The 19,098-nt window shown below is 35.0% G+C and overlaps 1 protein-coding gene across 4 annotated transcripts; it reads left to right on the top strand.

Moving 5' to 3' along the window:
* Positions 1 to 8,051: 8,051 nt before the first annotated feature.
* On the top strand, positions 8,052 to 16,095 carry LOC106137662 (uncharacterized). Of its 4 annotated transcripts, XM_013338521.2 has the most exons (5): positions 8,052 to 8,167; positions 10,840 to 10,905; positions 11,632 to 11,721; positions 13,222 to 13,324; positions 15,755 to 16,095. In XM_013338521.2, the coding sequence occupies exons 1-5, from the start codon at positions 8,074 to 8,076 to the stop codon at positions 15,798 to 15,800; spliced, it is 399 nt and encodes a 132-aa protein (XP_013193975.1). In that variant the 5' UTR covers positions 8,052 to 8,073; the 3' UTR covers positions 15,801 to 16,095. The 4 variants fall into 4 exon arrangements, 1 of the variants encoding a protein (XP_013193975.1); XR_009657033.1 differs by lacking the exons at positions 8,052 to 8,167; positions 10,840 to 10,905; positions 11,632 to 11,721; positions 13,222 to 13,324 and adding exons at positions 13,694 to 13,739; positions 15,026 to 15,083; XR_009657032.1 differs by lacking the exons at positions 8,052 to 8,167; positions 10,840 to 10,905; positions 11,632 to 11,721; positions 13,222 to 13,324 and adding an exon at positions 13,607 to 13,739.
* Positions 16,096 to 19,098: the final 3,003 nt, after the last annotated feature.

The raw sequence follows: 19,098 nt of genomic DNA, 5'->3' as shown, positions 1-19,098 counted from the left end.
ACCTAAGTGGGTCTTGGCCTGTGTATTATATCCGTTTTTTTTAAATATTCGGTTAACTTCAGAAATGGAAATGGTAAAGAAGACAGGCTTGGCTTATCAATGTTCATGAATAATAGGACGATGAAGATTGGTCCTTTTGGTTGGTCGATTTCTTTGCCAAGATTGACTTTCAATCTGCTCATGAACAGTGGATGTGCTTATTCTCGAGGTCGCTTTTACGACATCCACGGAAAGAAAAGCTGCGGTCCTAATGTATTATGCCGGTTACCACATGAATAATTGTGGGTTTTGAGTAGTTTAATTATTGGCTCAATCCAGATATTTATGTGGGCGTGGACACCACACATCTCTAACGATATCTATGTCCGGATGGAAATCGTATGTCGTCGTTGATAAATGACGCGCTGAGGCGGCGCGACACATGCCTGTGTGACGGGCGATCTCGTGATGCGAAACCAATGAGGGAACTAATCGGACCGAGATTGATTTCCTATAAGTATTAATCTCCAATGTATTTCTTTCATCTGTTGAATTACCTAGGTGGTGATGGTTACTTTAGGACAAGGTAGCTTGAAACAGGCATTTGAACAGAAGAAACATAAAAATTACTTGGATTTAAACGGCAATTAAGAACCGTTAAACCGTTTTTGCTATATACATACATACATACATACATAAAATCACGCCTCTTTCCCGGAGGGGTAGGCAGAGACTACCTCTTTCCACTTGCCACGATCTCTGCATACTTCTTTCGCTTCGTCCACATTCATAACTCTCTTCATACAAGCTCGGCGGTTTCGGGTACTTTTGACCTGACCCTTTACCAGGACGTCCTTAATTTGATCAAGATACGTTCGTCTAGGTCTTCCCACTCCGACCTTTCCCTCCACACTCTCCTTGTATATCTGCTTAGTCAACCTGCTTTCATTCATCCTCTCCACATGACCGAACCATCTTAACATACCCTTTTCTATTCCTGTAACTACATCTTCTTTCACATCACAACATTCCCTTATCACGCTGTTCCTTATATTACTCAATTACACACCCATCATACTCCTTAACGCTCTCATTTCCACTGCATTTATTCTGCTTTCATGCTTCTTTTGCCATACCCAACTTTCACTCCCATACATTAATGTCGGGACCAACACGCCCCTGTGCACAGCCAGTCGAGCCTTTTTGGATAGTTTCTGACTGCTCATAAAGGCATGCAAAGCTCCATTCACCATGTTCCCCGCGTTCACTCTCCTTTCAATATCACTATCATACTTGCCATCTGATGTAAACTTTGATCCTAGATATACAAACTCTTTCACTTGCTCCACTTTTTCTCCTCCAATCAAAATATTACATGCTGTCATTTTTTTCTCCATTTCAAAAACCAGTGTTTTAGTTTTACTTACGTTCACTTTCATTCCTTTCTCTTTTAAAGCTTCATGCATACAGTTTACCATCTCCTGTATATATATATATATATATATAATATATTTGCTATATATATATATATATATAACAATATATAAGAAAAAAAAATGTATTTCTGTTCAAATTTCATAAGGCCTCTGACGTAGAGTTAACGTTTGCATTTAGGGCATTACGCCCTTAAATAAAAATAAAAATTTCAATCAAATTCTTACTTAAAATTTTAGTGTTAACGAGATTAAAAAATAAATCTTCTGTAGACTGATTGACGCTCTCTGTGGTTAAGCGGAGGGCTAATGGAGCAACTAATTAAAAATTGATAACATGACGAGGCTATTCTCTACGTGTCAGGCTTCTCTCCAATAGGGTTGCCAGTTCGCGAAACTAATCCTTCGAACTGGGACTTCGCCTGGCCGAGGCCTGGAACATTTCGTTAAACAGGCCGGACACGCTGCATTATGTAATAAGATATTGTTTCTAGTATTCAAGTAGGTACTTATTTCGTTAAATTTTTCCGTCGTTACTACCTTGTTTTTGGTAGCTTTGTAATCAAAAATATAATTACTGTTTTAAATTTTTAGCATAAACCATCGCCGCTCATGTGTGTCGATCCCCACTATTAAATGCCTTATACCTATGCCTATAAAATGCATAGGCCGTACAGGCAATCAAAAAGCCTATATCAGGCTTAAGATGAACGCCTCGTAACCCTACCTCCGGACTGGACCGGAAGATTTAGTCGTACTTCAAACTTATTCAGGAACGCTAAAACAATTGGTGTTTGGAATCCCCACACTATAAAAAGCCTCTCAAAACACGGGGACAGGCCGGACATCGTAAATTTTGCCGGGACAGGCAACCAAAAGCCTGACTATGTCCTGCTTTAGCGAGACGCCTAGCAACCCTATCTCCAAACTGGACTGGGAGATTAAGTTGTACTGCAAGCTCTTTCGGGAAAGCAGCGTCAGAATTGCACGTTGAATAGAATACCTAATGCGGTAAATTATGCAGCTGTAATTTTGTCTGTTCATACTAATGAGATGTACCCGCTTAGTGGTGTTTAATGATCTCAATGTATTTTTATAGTATGTCAAATGTGCAATTAAGTAATGTATACCTATTCTACTTCGATAAAAATTCGTTTGTTTTAGCACTTTTGTTTCGGCTAAATGGTTTATTTCAGATAATACCGAGATAGTTAGATAGTATCTGTCAAATAAGAAAATTATAATAAATAGAAGTTCTTTAAAGCCTTAATGTCCTAAGTCGTCGTGTATGACTTCTATGAGTAGGCTCGGAGTGGCACTAATATAATCTCACGAACACTTTTATCTATTAACTATGTATATTACCGTATCAGTCCTAAAATACTAATAGCTTTCTTATACGTGTTTCCGAAACCATCTGAAGTTCGCAACTAAACGACAAGCCGACACCAATAATGGAAATCTATTTATTTGTTTCAATAAAGCGTAGTCCACACGTGTCTATGTATTTAATTTACAATTCGTCCGAGCATCGGGCGAGTCCAGTCCATTTGGAGCGGGTCTAACTAAAACTAATGCACCATTTCTGTCGGACTTATCACAGTTTACGCCTGGGACGTGTTTCGTGTCGAACAACTAACAATGTACGTTACTAATGTCGTTGGACGTCGAAAGTTCATATTGCTGGGAACCAGGGAGCAATGTGTGTACATACAAAGTGTATGTTGTTAGGTCGTGAACGATCGCACCCAAGCGGTTTTCCTGAGGAGTCATTCTAAAAAGTTTCACGCAGATAAAACGTTCCCAAGGTGGGTATCAGACAGGCAGAGGACCGAAAATCTTTGTCACGTTATTCACAGCATGTCAAGTCTCGCGGAGTCTTGATATTAAATGTATGTCACATCTTTAACCCTTACAGGGCAGACACAGTCGGCGGATCAAGATAATCTGTGTGTATGTGTGTAAATACTATAATAAAATTCCTCACTATGATTGTATTGAAAACGCTCATCCAATGAATTGAGGTCATAGATCAACTTACATAAAAATGTAGGGATCGTGGATACAAACGTCTTTATCCCTAACGGGATAGATAGAACCAACAGTCTTGAAAAGACTGAAAGGCCACGCTCACCTACATGGCTCAGGTTGAGTATTCTTGTAAAAACTACGCCGTAGAAGCGAGTATTGCAGGCTCGTAGAAGCTACCTCGTAGAAGCGTCTAATATGAGGTTGTAGAAGCTACGCACTCGCGTCATTGGCATTTCGTAAAACTTTTCACTTTGTATGAGTCATTTGATGCACATTTTAGGATTATGGTGAAGTGAGAAGAATCCCAAGTTTTCCTTACCTTTTACGACATTCATGGAAAAGTTATGGACCGATCCTATTCCAAAGTGCCGGAAACCACACGGCACTTCTTTGGCTTTTATTTGATTCATATTAAAAGTTACATGCTACATAGCATCAGCCTAACAATATAATTTACTTTCAAACTTGTAAGTTCTACAACTTAAGGGTAGCAACATTTAGGTATGTAGGTATTACTTTGATCATACAAAAACATCACGTCATTATTCAACGTTAGTTAAACACAATAAGTAGAACGAACAAAGAGGGCTTTTAATAAATTACGTACATGACAGATTGTGACAAAAGTGAAGGCAACAGACGCTTTTTCATCTCATATAAATCATGTTACTACACTATCATTAACGAAACATTAGTTGGAATAAAATTAATTTAAGTGAAATTACGTTGTTGTTCTATGAAGATGAAAGGATGTTTTTGTGAAAATTCTTTGTTTATTTTCATAAATCCATTGAGCAGTCGCATTTAAAAGTAGGCACATCTTTCGTCTTGTCATGATCGCTGTATTATTTTTCTTTATTCATGAAACTTGTCGATTGTGCCAACAATAAAAAAAAATACTTAAAACTTCTACAGAGGAGCCTTTGTTTTCCCCTCGGAATTTCCAGAAAGGTTACTTTTTTAAGTCCTGCATGTTTAGTCCTGTACCAAAGTATTATTAAGTAAGTAGAAATATTAACCTTTTTATGGGAGTGTGAATGATAGTATGGAAGTATTGAGTGTGTTAAGAAGTCTACTTGCATTATTATTTGTAGAATAAAATAACTACACACAAAAATTATACTCACCATAGTGAAATCACAAAATCACAATGAATTTTGCATCTTGATACGTACGTTCTATGACTCTTTTATTTCGACACATTCCTACACAGATAATTAAAATCGAGTCCTACATCTGTCAGGCTGTATCAACTCAGACAACGAAGCACTAGGGATAATGAAACCAATATCAAATCAGAATGAAATTCCGATGCCAATGCGATACACCAGCCGAATGATGTTGATTGGATCAATAACATGATTGGATTGTTTAAGTACAGTTTAGGCACATAAACAGACGAGTATAGATGTTCAAGTAATTATGTAAATATTTACATCAAATATTTAGAATTCGTTCTGGAGATATAAAAGAATAGATGAATGTAGGTAATGACTAATATCTATAAATATTTATTATAATAAAATAAAATTCCTTCAAATATTTATACCGGGAGTCACTGATCAAATTTGTCCATAGATTGAAAATAACTACATAAGCCTTATGACTATGAGAAAAGTTTGACGTTTCAGCTTGAATTTTCTTAAAATGCTGTGGGTTTGGTGCATAGAAGTCAAAATAACATAATTAGATTTCTATGGGTAAGCGGGCCAAAAGATTTTGTAAAGGCAATGTATAAAAAAAAACTGATTCCACTACTGCAAATGACACTCGCAGCCGCTGTTACTGCATCTTAGCCGATTTTATTTTTACCTATACATTATTTTCTAGTATTTTCGTTAAAATCTGCGCTGCGTCAAAAGACCAACGAATCTTTTGACTGTAAAAAAAAAAAAAGACTAAACGCGTTTAAAAAGATTACAGTTATAACGCGACGCTTGCACCGCGAAAAGCGCAACATTGTTGAATGTTTCATACAGCCCGATGCCGATTTAACAAGACCCTTCGGAGTACCCGCATCCTTGTTTACTAAATGCAGTCAGAAGAGGCCGCGGGGTTCATGGTATACTGGTCCGTGTTAAGGTTGCTGATGTTTTGGGCGAAAAACGAAAAGCAGGATTATTATACGCTATTATTTAAAAAAATAATATGAATATTGATACATCACACCTCTTGCCCACTCGTGAATACAACTTTACCCGGGCAAGCAGTACGACAACTGGTTCGAGTTCGTGTCTAAATTCTGTTTTGGTGAGGGTCAAAAGGACTCAGTTGACTGGGAAAATATACAAGGAGAGTGTGAATGATAACGATTAAAGGGGAATACCCAACGCTTGATCAAATCGGAGACGTCCTGGCGAAAGGTCAACAGTAACCGAAAACCGACGTATAACGGGATCGCAAGTGGAAAGATGTTTTAGCCTCTGATCTGAAGAAGGCGTGATTTTAAACATATGTATGTGAGTGCTTTTTGACTACAACCTGTCAAAATATTCTTATTTCCAAAAGATAAAAATGTCCCGTTGTGTGGCCAGCCTTATAGTCACGGACGCGAGAGGCCTCTTTGTCCGCTTTAGCCTGCTGCTGCAAGACCGGCGCTCATTTGCTGAAAGCCCCCGCTCCAAGTGTCGCCAGAATCCGGCCATTTTCACCGCTCGCCATTAAAAAATGAGATGTTTTGAATTTCGAACCATTGAATAGATAAAGGATGTGGCAAGAAATCTGTTCTAAAAGATTAAAAGTAAATTTTACTCTAATTTTAATTTACTTTTGAAATTTATTTACAAGAATCTGCTGGCTGGCGTTGTGTTTCCAACAACCTAATTAAAGATAAAGAATTAATTATCTTACCAATATTATGATGAGGTAAAGTTTGTAAGAGCCTAACCTTGATTGTTTGTAAGGGCTAATTTCCGGAAATCTATAATATTATTGTAAATAGTAATTTAAGTTCTCATGTAAGTGACAACTTGTCTTTATGAGAATAAATGTCTTTAAACCTGAAATACTGAAAAGATGATGAAAATATTTTCACCATGAAAAAGGTAGATACCTTCATTTTGTAAAGGCTAATGGATTAGATTTTAAACTATAAAATACTTTTGCTTTCTTCTTTGCAACTTAATACCTTTATATGCCCTATGGAAACTACACTAATAAACGTAGCTCGCTTATATCAAAATGACATAGGTTATAAAACACGCGAACAGAGCCGTGGGCAGTTACGTTATATAAAGTCACGCTATCCATATCACCCAAGTTTTCTAAAAAACGCTCAAATAATCGTGAATAGGTAATATAAATACGCCTGTCTCATGCCATCTGCATCGCAGCAGTCGTGGTGACCCGCTGTGCTGTCTCCGGCAGGGCCGGGACGGAGTGCCCTTTTACATTTCACTAGCATTTTTACAGTTATCCGTCAAGAAAGTAGCTTCACTCCGGTCTGATTTTATTTTACGACCGCGTGCGACGAGAATTACGTTTATTATACATATAGACAAAATATTTAAATAGATGACTACAACTTCTTGTTAGGTAGAAGAAGATAGAAGCCCAAATGATTACTGATTATTGTATTATGTATACTTATCGTACATCTTAGATTGGCAACTTGTCGAGTAAGTACCTAACCTACCTATATAAAGTGCGCTCCCAGCCATTAGAAGAAGATACTGTGAAGGACATATATATGGTCCCGGATGATACCTTTAATTCCGGAACAGTTCTGGTTTCGTGGGAATAGCGATAAAAAAGTAAGCAAAAATGCGGCTGGGTAAAGCTAAGTCGTTCATAAATATGAAAGTGTGGATGATTAACATGTAATTTGATAATCGATTTGTCAAAAGTCGGTTCATCTGATAGAGATGGCCCTCAAGCCAAAGATAAAAATTAAACATGACGATTACAAATAAACGGTAAAAGTAGAAATTTCTTTCTGCATTTCGTTATATAGAGTCTTCCCCAAATTGTCTGCATGCTAACCTTTATCTCTCGAACGTAAAATGTAACATTATATCTTCAATACCACTTTGTGTTCGTCGTTTAAACTTTTGTAGCTTTTGTTTTAATTAAGGTTAAGCGAAATTCGTTTTCGAGTTAGCGTTGGGCCGTTGCCGTTGGGGAGCAATTTTGTGAAAAATCTAGGTCTACATTGTTGCGGATTTTGTTGGAGATTAAGATGTATTCAGGTTAAGTCGCTCGTTTTCTTTGTAAATATTAGACTTTTTCCTTCTTCGAAATCATTCTATTAGGCTATTCCTAGTGCGGACATGAATTCCTAGAACATGCGGTCCCATTTCAGTATGTTCGCATTTCTTTGCCTTCGTTTGAATTACTTTAAAGTCTTTTTTAGATATGGAATACCTATTTTTCTATATTTACTTTTTTCACAAACTTGAATTTAAAGTTAATACACTCTTACCCAAAACACATAAAATAAACATCTGATAAAACCGGAAAAATCGAACTGCATCCCCTAAACCATTTCACTCACTAATCCTCGATCTCCGTAGGCGGGTATTATAAAAAGAGAGTCGGCGGCTTAACCCGCCAGTGCCGACTCGGGAGAGATAAGTCGGATCTGTAGCTATGTCCGCTCGCTAACTCATTATTCTTAATAAAATCTTGCAAAATGCGGGAGGCATTTATATCAATTCTTGCTGTTTTGGCGTGTACGGGGCCGACGCGGGCTTCCGAAATTGGCAAGAACGTTAACTTTTATAAAGGTAGGTGTACACCTTTAATTTAAAATTTATGGCAGAAGTAATTAAATACCAAAACCAAATGAAATAATGTCATAAATTGATTTCAAGTTCTTGCTTATGCATGGATAAAATTATTTTTAATTTTATAAATATTAGATTCCCTCTAGGTGTAGTGGCAACGTTGTTGCCTCTGAAGAAGAGGTCCTTTTTAACCTGGGTCTAGGTTCTTTATCTTTATAAAGAGTTTTAAGTAGTACCCAAAATACTTAACTTCTTTGGGGGTGATTAGTAATTATGAAAAAAATAATTAAAAACGATTTCAATGTATTAATATTTCCATGAATAATTAGCCGTTTTAGAATTAACACGAACTTACAAGCCAGAACATAAATAGAATACAAATCAAAGCTGTTAAAGACTTCAATACTACGAGGCTAGTAATTAAAACGGGCAGGAAACTAGGAATTGTTTACTTCCATAGAGTTTTAATGGAAATATAGTTTTACAATGCAGAGTGCACCATTTTTTACTAATATAATAAATGCAAAAGTTTGTGAGTATGTACAACAAAACACACACATATGTGTGTTTGTTAGACTTTCGCTCACAATGTTCTGAACGTATTTGTATGATACTGTTTTTTTTTAATATGTATTACTTTAAAGATATACTTATTAATTTTTGTTATGACTTAAAATATGGGCTTTGAATTTAGTGTTGCTATAGTGTAAAAGCACCCATAGATAAATAAACTATTCAAAATGTTGTTCGTTCTACAATTAGACCTTTGGTTGGGATTTTCGTTCTAGTAGCCTATGTTAGTCTATATCTGTGTCATTCATCAAAAGGATGCAGATTTACAATTGTTTAAAAAGAAATAAAGAATCTATAATCAACATTAGATACAGATTTAAAAACATTATTTGACATTAGAAGCATTTTTCTATTAAATAATAGGTATAGTGTGGCATAGTAATGAATACTTCATTACTAGTAGGTACTAAGGATTATTATTTGCCAAGAATTTTGGGTTTAATATACTTTGATCACCTAGGTGATATCAGAGTCCAATGCGCACTCTATATATTTTTTCTCCATTGCCGGTTGATTTTAATTAGTAAACCTCGTTTCGCGCCGCGACCTCGCTCGTGCCTTTCAGCGGCCTTATAAAGAAGCTTCACAATTTTCACAAAAATCTTTTCACAGCAGTTGAATAAGGGATTTGAATGTAATTTCTTAATGATCGTGATATTATGTCTGTGAAAAAATATTTTTGTCCATGTTATTCTGTTGGTACTGACTGACTGATGGTAAGTAGGTACATAATATTAGTAAGTTTATGTAAGTTTATATATTATTCATTATGTACACAAGCCAATGCATTTCTTTACATTTTCATGTCGTGGGCCTACTGGAAGAAATTTCTCTAGAAATAAGTAGTGCCCTTGTACAAAATTTTTCTTTAAAGTTTTATTTTTAAGTTTTTCCTTGATGCATAGAATAGATAAATAAATTTAATAAGTCTTATAGTTTTATACGAAAAAAGATTAAAGTAAGTACATAAATCATCGTCCTGGCGTAAGTCCCGTCGCTCCATCACCCCTCCAGAGAGGAGCCCGTAGTCGTTGATTGGGTAAGTAAGTTTTTACACGAAGCGACTCCAGTCTGCCATCTTTACCGGAGAGGCTTATCTATTTGTGATCATGGTTATTCACGACGTTTGCCTTTACTTTCTGAGCTGCATCGCCGATTTTAGCAATCAATGTAGAAACAAAGAAACTAATGTACCGTTACGATGATAAGAATAAAGTTCCAGTGTACAAAAATTATAATGTATTTATGTTATAGACGTACTTAAGCTTAAATAATGCACATAAGGCGGTCTTGTGGTTAAGTGCCGTGTGGTTCCCGGCTTTTAGGCGATGGGCTAGCAACCTGTCACTATTTGAATCTCAATTCTATCATTAAGCCAAATAGCTGAACGTGGCCATTCAGTCTTTTCAAGACTGTTGGCTCTGTCTACCTCGCAAGGGATTTAGACGTGACCATATGTATCTATGTATAAGGCGGTCTTATCGTATTATGCAATCTCTTCCAGGCAAAAACATATATACGAAATACATTTAAAAAAATACACTTTCCATATAAATTACCATAAACACTTTTTGGACACCCACAAGTTCTTGCAGAATCATAAAATATTCCTTTCTAAAATGGTTTTAACTCTTTGTGTAATTAACTCTTATGTTAATTAAACAGAATAGAGCTAGCTGAAAAGGCACTTTCCTATTATTTTAATTTGGATTGGCTGGTTCTTTTTAAACCACCTTTTATAATTAGATAACTCATTTTAAGTGAAATATTATGAAACATTTTCTTTATTTCAATTCTTAGTAATCTGAGTAAACTCAGTACCTACTTCGATTTAAAAATGGAACAGCATTAAACATACATACACATACATATAATCACGTCTATATCCCTAGCGGGGTAGACAGAGCCACCAGTCTTGAAAAGACTGATAGGCCGCGCTCAGCTGTTTGGCTTAGTGATAGAATTGAGATTCAAATAGTGATTCATTCATTCCTGACTAAGACTTTTAAAAGCTATCTAAATATTAAAAAGAAAAATTTCCATATAATTGGAGATAGGTACTTCGGTACCAGTTAACACCCGGAAATATATTTTTACAGATTACTTGCGTGCGCGCAGCGATGACACTATACTGGAGGGACCAGCAGCCGGCGAGCGAATGCTGTGTAAGTATTTTTTATTTTTTTATAATGCTAGTAAAAAAAAATTCGAAACAGGAGTTATATAATCACCAGCCATATTTGACCTCCATATCTTGATTTCCATGTGTAAACTTTACATTTACATGTGCCACAACTTATGTCCCTGCAACGTACATACTGAAAGCGTCGGTGGTCGAGTCGGTAAGGTGCCCGGATAAAATGCGTGATGGGCAATAAGGCACAGGTTCAAATACCACCTCAGCCATGTACCAATGAATCTTTTCAAAGTTATGTAAATTATTTTGAATACTAACCGAAGCTTTTACGGTGAGAGAAAGCATCGAGATGAAACCTGCATATTTAGGCAACTGCACGTGTAACCATGGAACCAATATGGATTAGGTTTGTCTATAAGGTGTGTGTTATATATAAGGTTGTAGAGGTCAGATGGGAGTCGCTTCGTGTAAAAACCTGACTCACTAAATCCAGGATCCAGAATCCATGGTCAAAGGCAAAACCCATGCTACTCTCCAGCGAGGTGAGGATGCAACCGGGACTAAAGCCAGGAGGACGAATAATGGACATACTATACTTTTGCATTGATGAGAATATTACAATGAGTCCAACGGCTAATCTTGCAATTTGCATTAGCAGGATTAAACATTGGGGTCGCCTTAGCACATAAGTAATTTCATGATATGAAATGATCTATGTCCACCATTGCTTTATCATTAATTCTATGGTCAAAAGATTTCTATCGGACGCCAGTTCAACTGTACCCAGGGCTGTTGCCGGCCATCGAGCAGGAGTATAGGAAGAGAACGGGAAATGCCTTCAAAAGTAAGTCTTGTATCTATTTTAGTAGTTGTTAATTTACCCTATGATTATGATTCTACTGCCAAAGAAATAGATATAAATCCAATTTTAATTCCGATATTTGTATTTGCGACGAATCTATTATTATGAGCATTGAACAAATTTGAGTTAAAAATATTATCTACTTTTACTTTTTTAATCGCTGTTGTGCCCGCGCGAATTTAACGCCACCTACACGAGCAAATTTAGCGCCACCTTCAAAAGAATACAGGTCTTTTGGAAATCACACGGGAACTCAAGTTTTTACCGGGATAAAAAGTATCCTATGTCAGTCTCCAGACATACTCTTAATTATTACGCAAAATTTCAAGAAGGTTGGTTCAGAAGATAACGCGTGAAGGATAAGAAACAAGTAAACTTACTTTCGCATTAATTATATTAATTGTGATAGTTGGGATTGGGATACTTTATGATCATCGTATACTGAAGAAGGCTTAGCCAAAAGCAGTTTGAACGAATCACGGACTAAGCCGACGAACTTGTATGAAAATATATGTTAGTAGTCATGTTGCCATGCATTTGTTATGTTATATTTCAAGCATTAATCTTTTTGAACATACATACATCAAACATTTTGTTGGCAATCGTAAATCAAAGTTGAGTGTCACAAAATTAATACAGATTCTGTCCAACTTGTAGTTCGCTCAATAAGCGTAGGGTTACCAAAATAAACAAGTTTGGGGCGTTTGGGTGCGAGCCATTTGTTTGAATGTGTCGTTACAGACCACATGTTGAGTAAAGGGTTAAGGGGAGCTGAGGCTCAATGTTAAAGTTATTAGGTACTTCTTGTGCAATAAGGAATGAAAATTTTCCTCGCACCTGTTTAAGAAATTTTACATTCAGTTGGAACTTATATGTTAGAGTATAAATGTACGTACTTACATGTTATAACGTCTTTATCCCTTACGGGGCAGACAGAAACAATCGCAAAGAGACTGAAAGGCCATTTGACTTTTTGGAAGGAAATTTTATCAAATGTTGTAGTTATAGCAAAATTAACAAAAGTTTTTAATTAATTTTTTAAAGCAGCCTACGTGAGTTTTTAGTTGTATTATTTAGTTCCTAAACTCCTAAAACTTTTTTACATAATCGTGTCAAGCCTTCCTACACACAAAATTGAAGAAAGGAAAATTTTAATATAATATGTTTGTAATGTATTTTTAGCCGACTTCAAAAGAAGGAGGAGGTTTCCAATTCTACCGTATTTATTTAGTTATAAATTAATTATATTCATTAGTTATTTGATTGAAAACTAAAGGTTTAGCATCAAGTTAACCTGTTATAGTTTTCCGTAACATTGCATACGCGACGCCGTTTTTATCGCACGGAAAACTATCGCTATTCATTTCGACGAAACGGGACAGCTACATTTTTGGCGCCGCACGTGTCATGCTACGGGGGGCAGAATGTTTTAATAAATTAAAAGAGGATTTTGAGCACGAATGTTTTATTGTTACATTACAGATCACATGTTGAGCAAGGAGCCATGGGACGGCGTTCCGGGCAAAAGAAGTTCTAAGGCTGCTCTCGCACTAATGCTGCAAGGGAAACCATTGCCTTATTACGCGTAAGTTTCTATTTTAGTGTAAGGTGTTTTGACATTAAACTAGATCGCTTGCTAGACATTATTTTATTAATATTGTTATTATTTAGATATATTTTTTTGTTATCATTCCATTTATTTAGATTTTAAACGTTTTGCTTTATTTAGACATTAGGAGAAAAAGGAGAAGACAAAAAAAAGAAATGATTGGAAACGCTAAGGAAAACATGAGTTGGAAAGAAGTTTCTTGTAAGATGGCAAGTGAATGAACAAATTATATGTAAAAATTATCTGCTGTGACGAACCCATATACTTAAATAGTGGGATAAAGTAGTTTCGATCGTTTTGATATTTAAGCCATACAGCTCAACGTTGCCTTTCAGTCTTTTCAAGATTGTTCACTCTGTCAACTCCCCAAGGGTTATAGACGTAATTATATGTAAGTACGCTACTAAGGTATTTGGGCGTGTTGGCCAGAGTGTTAACATCACTTATCGGAATATAATGTTTCATTAATGTATTCAAATTAAAAACATCTGCTAAAATTATAGTACGACCTGTACTTACTTTACCCCAAATTTATAGCAATGACCTCCAGAAGGTCGTTAGGGCTTGGTTTAATTAAAACAAAAAATACCTAAACGACTAACGCTGGGACTCTGAAACCCAGTCGGAACTCTGTGGCAGACATATTCGTGTGTTTAATAATTTCGCATGCCCTTTCTGTTGACGAGGGACGACGCGTCGGAAATATCAGTGACAATTAGAACTGATTTATTTCTGGTAAATGTTTAAAACTAGTCACGTCTCGCAGTTTGCCCACGTGGTTCTTTCGCTGAAGATATAACAATTAAAATTACCTTTATTACAGCCATGCAATGACGTGACCATTCTGATCATAACCTCAATCAATCGTCATGTTTTAAAACTCCCAATTATGCGGTCCGGCTTCGTTACAGATGCGTTTTATAGGCAAACAGGTATTCCAGTGACTTAATTTTAGCAACTGAAACGCGAACGGTTGGTTAGAAAGCCGCTACCATGGTAGGCTTGAGGCAAGGAAATGTTGCGCGTACATTTCTGATGAGATTTCTTTGTCCGAGCCAACTTTCAACTTATTAGAATAGGTTTTTGCTGTGTAACCAACGCTTTACGGTTTCTTAGTAGATTACCAAAAGATGATTCTTAATATATAAATCATCTTTTGGTAATCTACATCTTTTGATAAACTTGGCATTCTTCTTTTAGGCGATGGGCTAGCAAACTGTCACTATTTGAAACTCAATCCTACTACTATTATAAAGGCGAAAGTTTGTATGGATGTATGGATGTTTGTTACTCTTTCACGCAAAAACTACTGAACCGATTACCATGAAATTTGGTATGTAGGTAGCTGAAGACCCAGAATAACACATAGGCTACTTTTCATCCCAGAGTTCCCGCGGGATTGATAGGGTTTCCATGCGGACGAAGTCGCGGGCGGCCTCTAGTACTATCATAAAGCCAAGCAGCTGAATGTGGCCTATCAGTCTTTTCAAGACTGGAAGTGGGGGGCAGGTCTGTTTTAAATTTTGCTGCGATCGATCTATGTTTTTCACCTTCTGCCGCAGGTCTTTTTGGCTCAATAACTTACTTACATAAAAGTCTCTTAAAATTCTATATCTTTCTAAAAATATTGAGATGTTTAGTCATTTAATTATATAAAATTATTTATTATAATTACAGGAACATAGGAAATTACTGTCCTTATGGAAAATAGTTTGAAGCCAGTTACTATAGATAGGTAGGTTAAATTAGTATTTATTATTTAAAGTTAATTACCATGTTAATTGAGATAATGTAAAACGTATTTGGTTTTCAATAATTTGAATTCAAAATTAGGTATACTTACACTGATTACACTTAGGTATTAAAATCATTTCGTCAAATTAGTAACTAATACACCTATTATATACATACTTTTAATATTGCCATATGTAATTTTGTATCTTTTACCTATATTTTTAAAGACAGTATATGTATCTGTCTAAATAAAGAACTATATATATAGTCTAGTAATTTAAATTTATGCCGCATAAGTAATGTCTATTGGTTAAAAGAACCACACATTAGATTACAAGCGCACAATGTAACTGTTTCAAATCTTTTCTGTTATTTTTTTCAATTAGTTTTTCCACACATATCAAGAACTTAACGCTGCTTTATATGCTGGCAACACTGCGTAGGCGTTACTTGTAAATTGTATATGATCAATATCGCTTTGTCATTGTATCTTCACCTTCATTAGGCTACCTATTCAAGTATTTTATCAAACACTATTCATTAGGGCTCCTATGCCAATATTGTGAATCTGCGTTCGAAATTCGTAATAGGTTGTTATTTGTTTATTACGAGTATGCACAAATTACGAAATATTTGTTTATTTACTATGGAATTTTGTTTTTTTTGTTTCAGACTGGATAATACACAAGAAGCTAACGTGGAAATACCTACTGATTAGATAAGATTTTAGTTTAATGTGTGATGGCATGTAGTACCTAAAATAAAATATGACTTGGAAAATTACACAAAATAATTTACTTATTAGTGATTTTTGTCTGTCATTGATTTCTAAAGATACTGTTTTTTTTAATCTGAGTTCAAAATTTGCCTAACCAACTTCTGTCATTTAGTAAACATAGGTTTCATATTTTTTAAATTTAAGTAGTAGGTATGTTGAAATATGAATAATTTAAATTGATATTTCATTATAAGTATAACAATATAAATCATTTTGTTTAAAAATATACTTTTAATGTGAGTCTCATATTGTGAGAAAGTCTATAATATAAAATCGATTAATAAAATAGTTGAAATAATATTCATTCGAAATTTTATTTCTTTTTCCTTTAGTAAGTATAAGTTTTATGAAGTGTACAGAGACGAAATTTTTTTTTTAAATTGCCTCAGTTAAAGTACATGCGTGGCTGACTATCCTTGAAAATAATTACAAATGACAATGTTACGTTTCCGATTTTGATAAAAATTTATATGCATGAAGCCATCATAAAGCAATGTAGTTAAAGTCCTAACTACATTCAAACATGATGAAGCTAAAGGTTCCGTTTCTGCCATTTTGACTAAGGAACTCTAAATGCAGTCCAAAGTACCTATTATTTGCTGGCATAGTAGAGGGCAAACTGCTAGTTATTTTATATTCTACTAAGATATTCACTATAAAATGTCTGAGTAAAATTGTTAAGATATTAAGCAAGAATTCCCTTTCGCAAATAATGCAGCTTGAAGGACAAGTAAAAAGAAAACTTTAAAAATTATGCCTTACCGTGTTCTTTTGTGGCCGCGAGTCTGAATATACCTATTGTGTAAAATTATCAAACAGAATAAACCAAGCTCGTTTTTATAATCTGTTTGATAAGTAAGTAGTTATTTCGTGGAAACGGCAAATTAAATTGAAACAAACGGGAAGTCTTTGAGAGAATTTCACCTTTTATTTTTGATTTCAGTTAGTGTTTCTGATTTCTTTGAGTTTACTCGTATTGGTGGAATTAGGATCTTAATGTTGCTCTTCGAAAAATAAACAATGACCTCAAGGTAAGGTAAACCATGGCTTCAAATTTAATTTTTAATTATTAATAAGTGCATAAAGAGCTGATTATTGACAATGCTATGAAAACGAATGTTTTAAAATTTATTAGGTTCCTTTTAGCGTGCTAGTCCTACTTTTATTAATACTAATAAAGATATCAGTACTTTTAATCCTGAAATTCTGCAGTAAGATTATTATGTCTTATTCTATGTCTGCCGTTCTGTATACAAAAAAAAATCTAATCTTGAGAGTACAAACAAAACTTGAAAAACACGATTTATTGCCATTGTTGCAATGCTTCTTTACTGTAAAATAAGAGATAAAGCAAGCACTAAAAGCGGCGGTAAATAAAAGTCGCAAGTGTATAGTAAGTATAGGGAGAACTATGCAGTTCATGCGATTTTTAACGTGATTCACTCGGTTAGAATTTTCCTTTAGTCAGATGCTTTCTAGTTTCAAGTCTATTTTCTTTACTCACGTCGTCTATGGTCCATTGATCAAGATGGTACTTACTTACCTACTTTATGAAAAGCGAATTGCAATTTATGAAAGGATAAAGAGAATAATTCTGTTTTGTTTAGTTTTGGTTTTCCTAACAGAGGTAAGTAGGCAGGAGTAAGTATTAAATAATACACTAATAACGTGATGTTGTTATTATTAACAATCAGAATTTGTCAATTGCACTTACGTGCGAAAGTCTAAAGTTGGGTTTGGAAAAAGAAAAAGCAGAGTAAATGCGTTAGAAATGAGAGCATGAAATATTTTTTTTTAAAAGAAGACAGAAATCAAATGAAAGTTACGACGTTTGGTCATGTGAAATGATATGATAATTACTTGTAAGTATGTAGATTCAGTGATCAATATTTATATGCAAACTTATACTCTTCAGAGGTAAAATTGACTAATTGTAATGTTCAATTTATCCAATTTCATATCTACGAGTAATATTATACTAACCCAGTCTGGAAGAAATATTGAGTGAATGATATAAATTAGCGATCAGAAATATCCAATATGAAGTGTCGCATGGGTGAAATGTGTTCATATTGAAGTCAGTCAATTGAGAATGACGGTATCCGGAGATCCTCCATATTTTTTGTGGATTTATTTACGATATGACATGAGGTATGATTTTATTGGAAAGAAAATTGTTGATTTTAATATAAACCGGTTTATTTTTGTTGCTATAAGTAGAGACAAAACTAAGACAAATCAAATTTTAGACACGATATTAAAAGGCTTCATTGCTGGTTTGGTAGTCAAGATAAAAAAAACTGTATTCTAGGTGCTTCTCTTCCCGTGCACACTGTAAAAGACGAAGAAGACGCTAATACAATATACAAGTCATACAACTTGGCGTGGATTTTCAGTTTTTTGAAGATTGTTGGAGTTACATTATTAAGTACCGGGAACCATACGGCACGAAATTGATTAGATTCTTTAGTAAACGAAGGAAATAATGGGTTTCCTATGAAACAAATTACTAACTTACATTGGAAAACATAATCATCATTTGGCTCGACTCTCGCGTGCCCGAGCTTGAGTAAAAAGTATAGAAGTATTTTACTTCACTAGATTTTATCCTACAAATGAAGCTTTTTCACAACATGGGCGGAGCTCCAATAAGTTCCTAGTAAGGTAACGAGAATTCTTGGTAAGTGTATGGAGAATATTACATTGCAGCTACTTTCAATTTATTAAAGATTTAGCGTTAATTAAATGAACTAGCGGTGTAGTTTTTAGAAGAGAGGTACCACCTCTTTGATGATTGAATTGTTATTTTCATGTTTCCCTATTTATTGAAAAAAGAATGCACATGAGACGGAACTATTAAGTGCTATCAAAGCGAATGAAAGGACAAATATTTTTTCATTTGCTTCAAAAAAGACTGTTGGTTTTGTCTACCCCGTACGGGATAAAGATACGATTATAGAAAATAGATTATTGTGGGACATTTAATAATAGTCATATCTTTTGATTTCACAACATTGGTGGACGTTGACCTAAAATTATAAATTTGTTGGTATTCGCGTTTTATTTGCGCATCTCATCAACTCATCTTCTCGCATAAAGTATAAAGGAGTACCTACTAAGGATATTGCGTACCTTTCATCCCGAAAAATATCTCTCGATTCCGTGGGATTTTCTATAAATGGAGATTAATGAACCTATACATAGAAAAACCCTATTACTTTATCTGAATAAAAGATAT

This window comes from Amyelois transitella, chromosome 10 (assembly GCF_032362555.1).
Source record: "Amyelois transitella isolate CPQ chromosome 10, ilAmyTran1.1, whole genome shotgun sequence".
Taxonomy (NCBI): domain Eukaryota; kingdom Metazoa; phylum Arthropoda; class Insecta; order Lepidoptera; family Pyralidae; genus Amyelois; species Amyelois transitella.
Note: the sequence above shows the minus strand (reverse complement) of the source record. Positions and strands in the feature narration are given on the sequence as shown.

Coding starts and splice junctions, on each gene's coding strand:
- LOC106137662 (XM_013338521.2), top strand. CDS start 8,074: ATGCGGGAGGCATTTATATCAATTCTTGCTGTTTTGGCGTGTACGGGG. Junction 10,906..11,631: donor AGCCGGCGAGCGAATGCTGT/GTAAGTATTTTT, acceptor TATGGTCAAAAG/ATTTCTATCGGACGCCAGTT. Junction 13,325..15,754: donor AAACCATTGCCTTATTACGC/GTAAGTTTCTAT, acceptor TTTTTGTTTCAG/ACTGGATAATACACAAGAAG.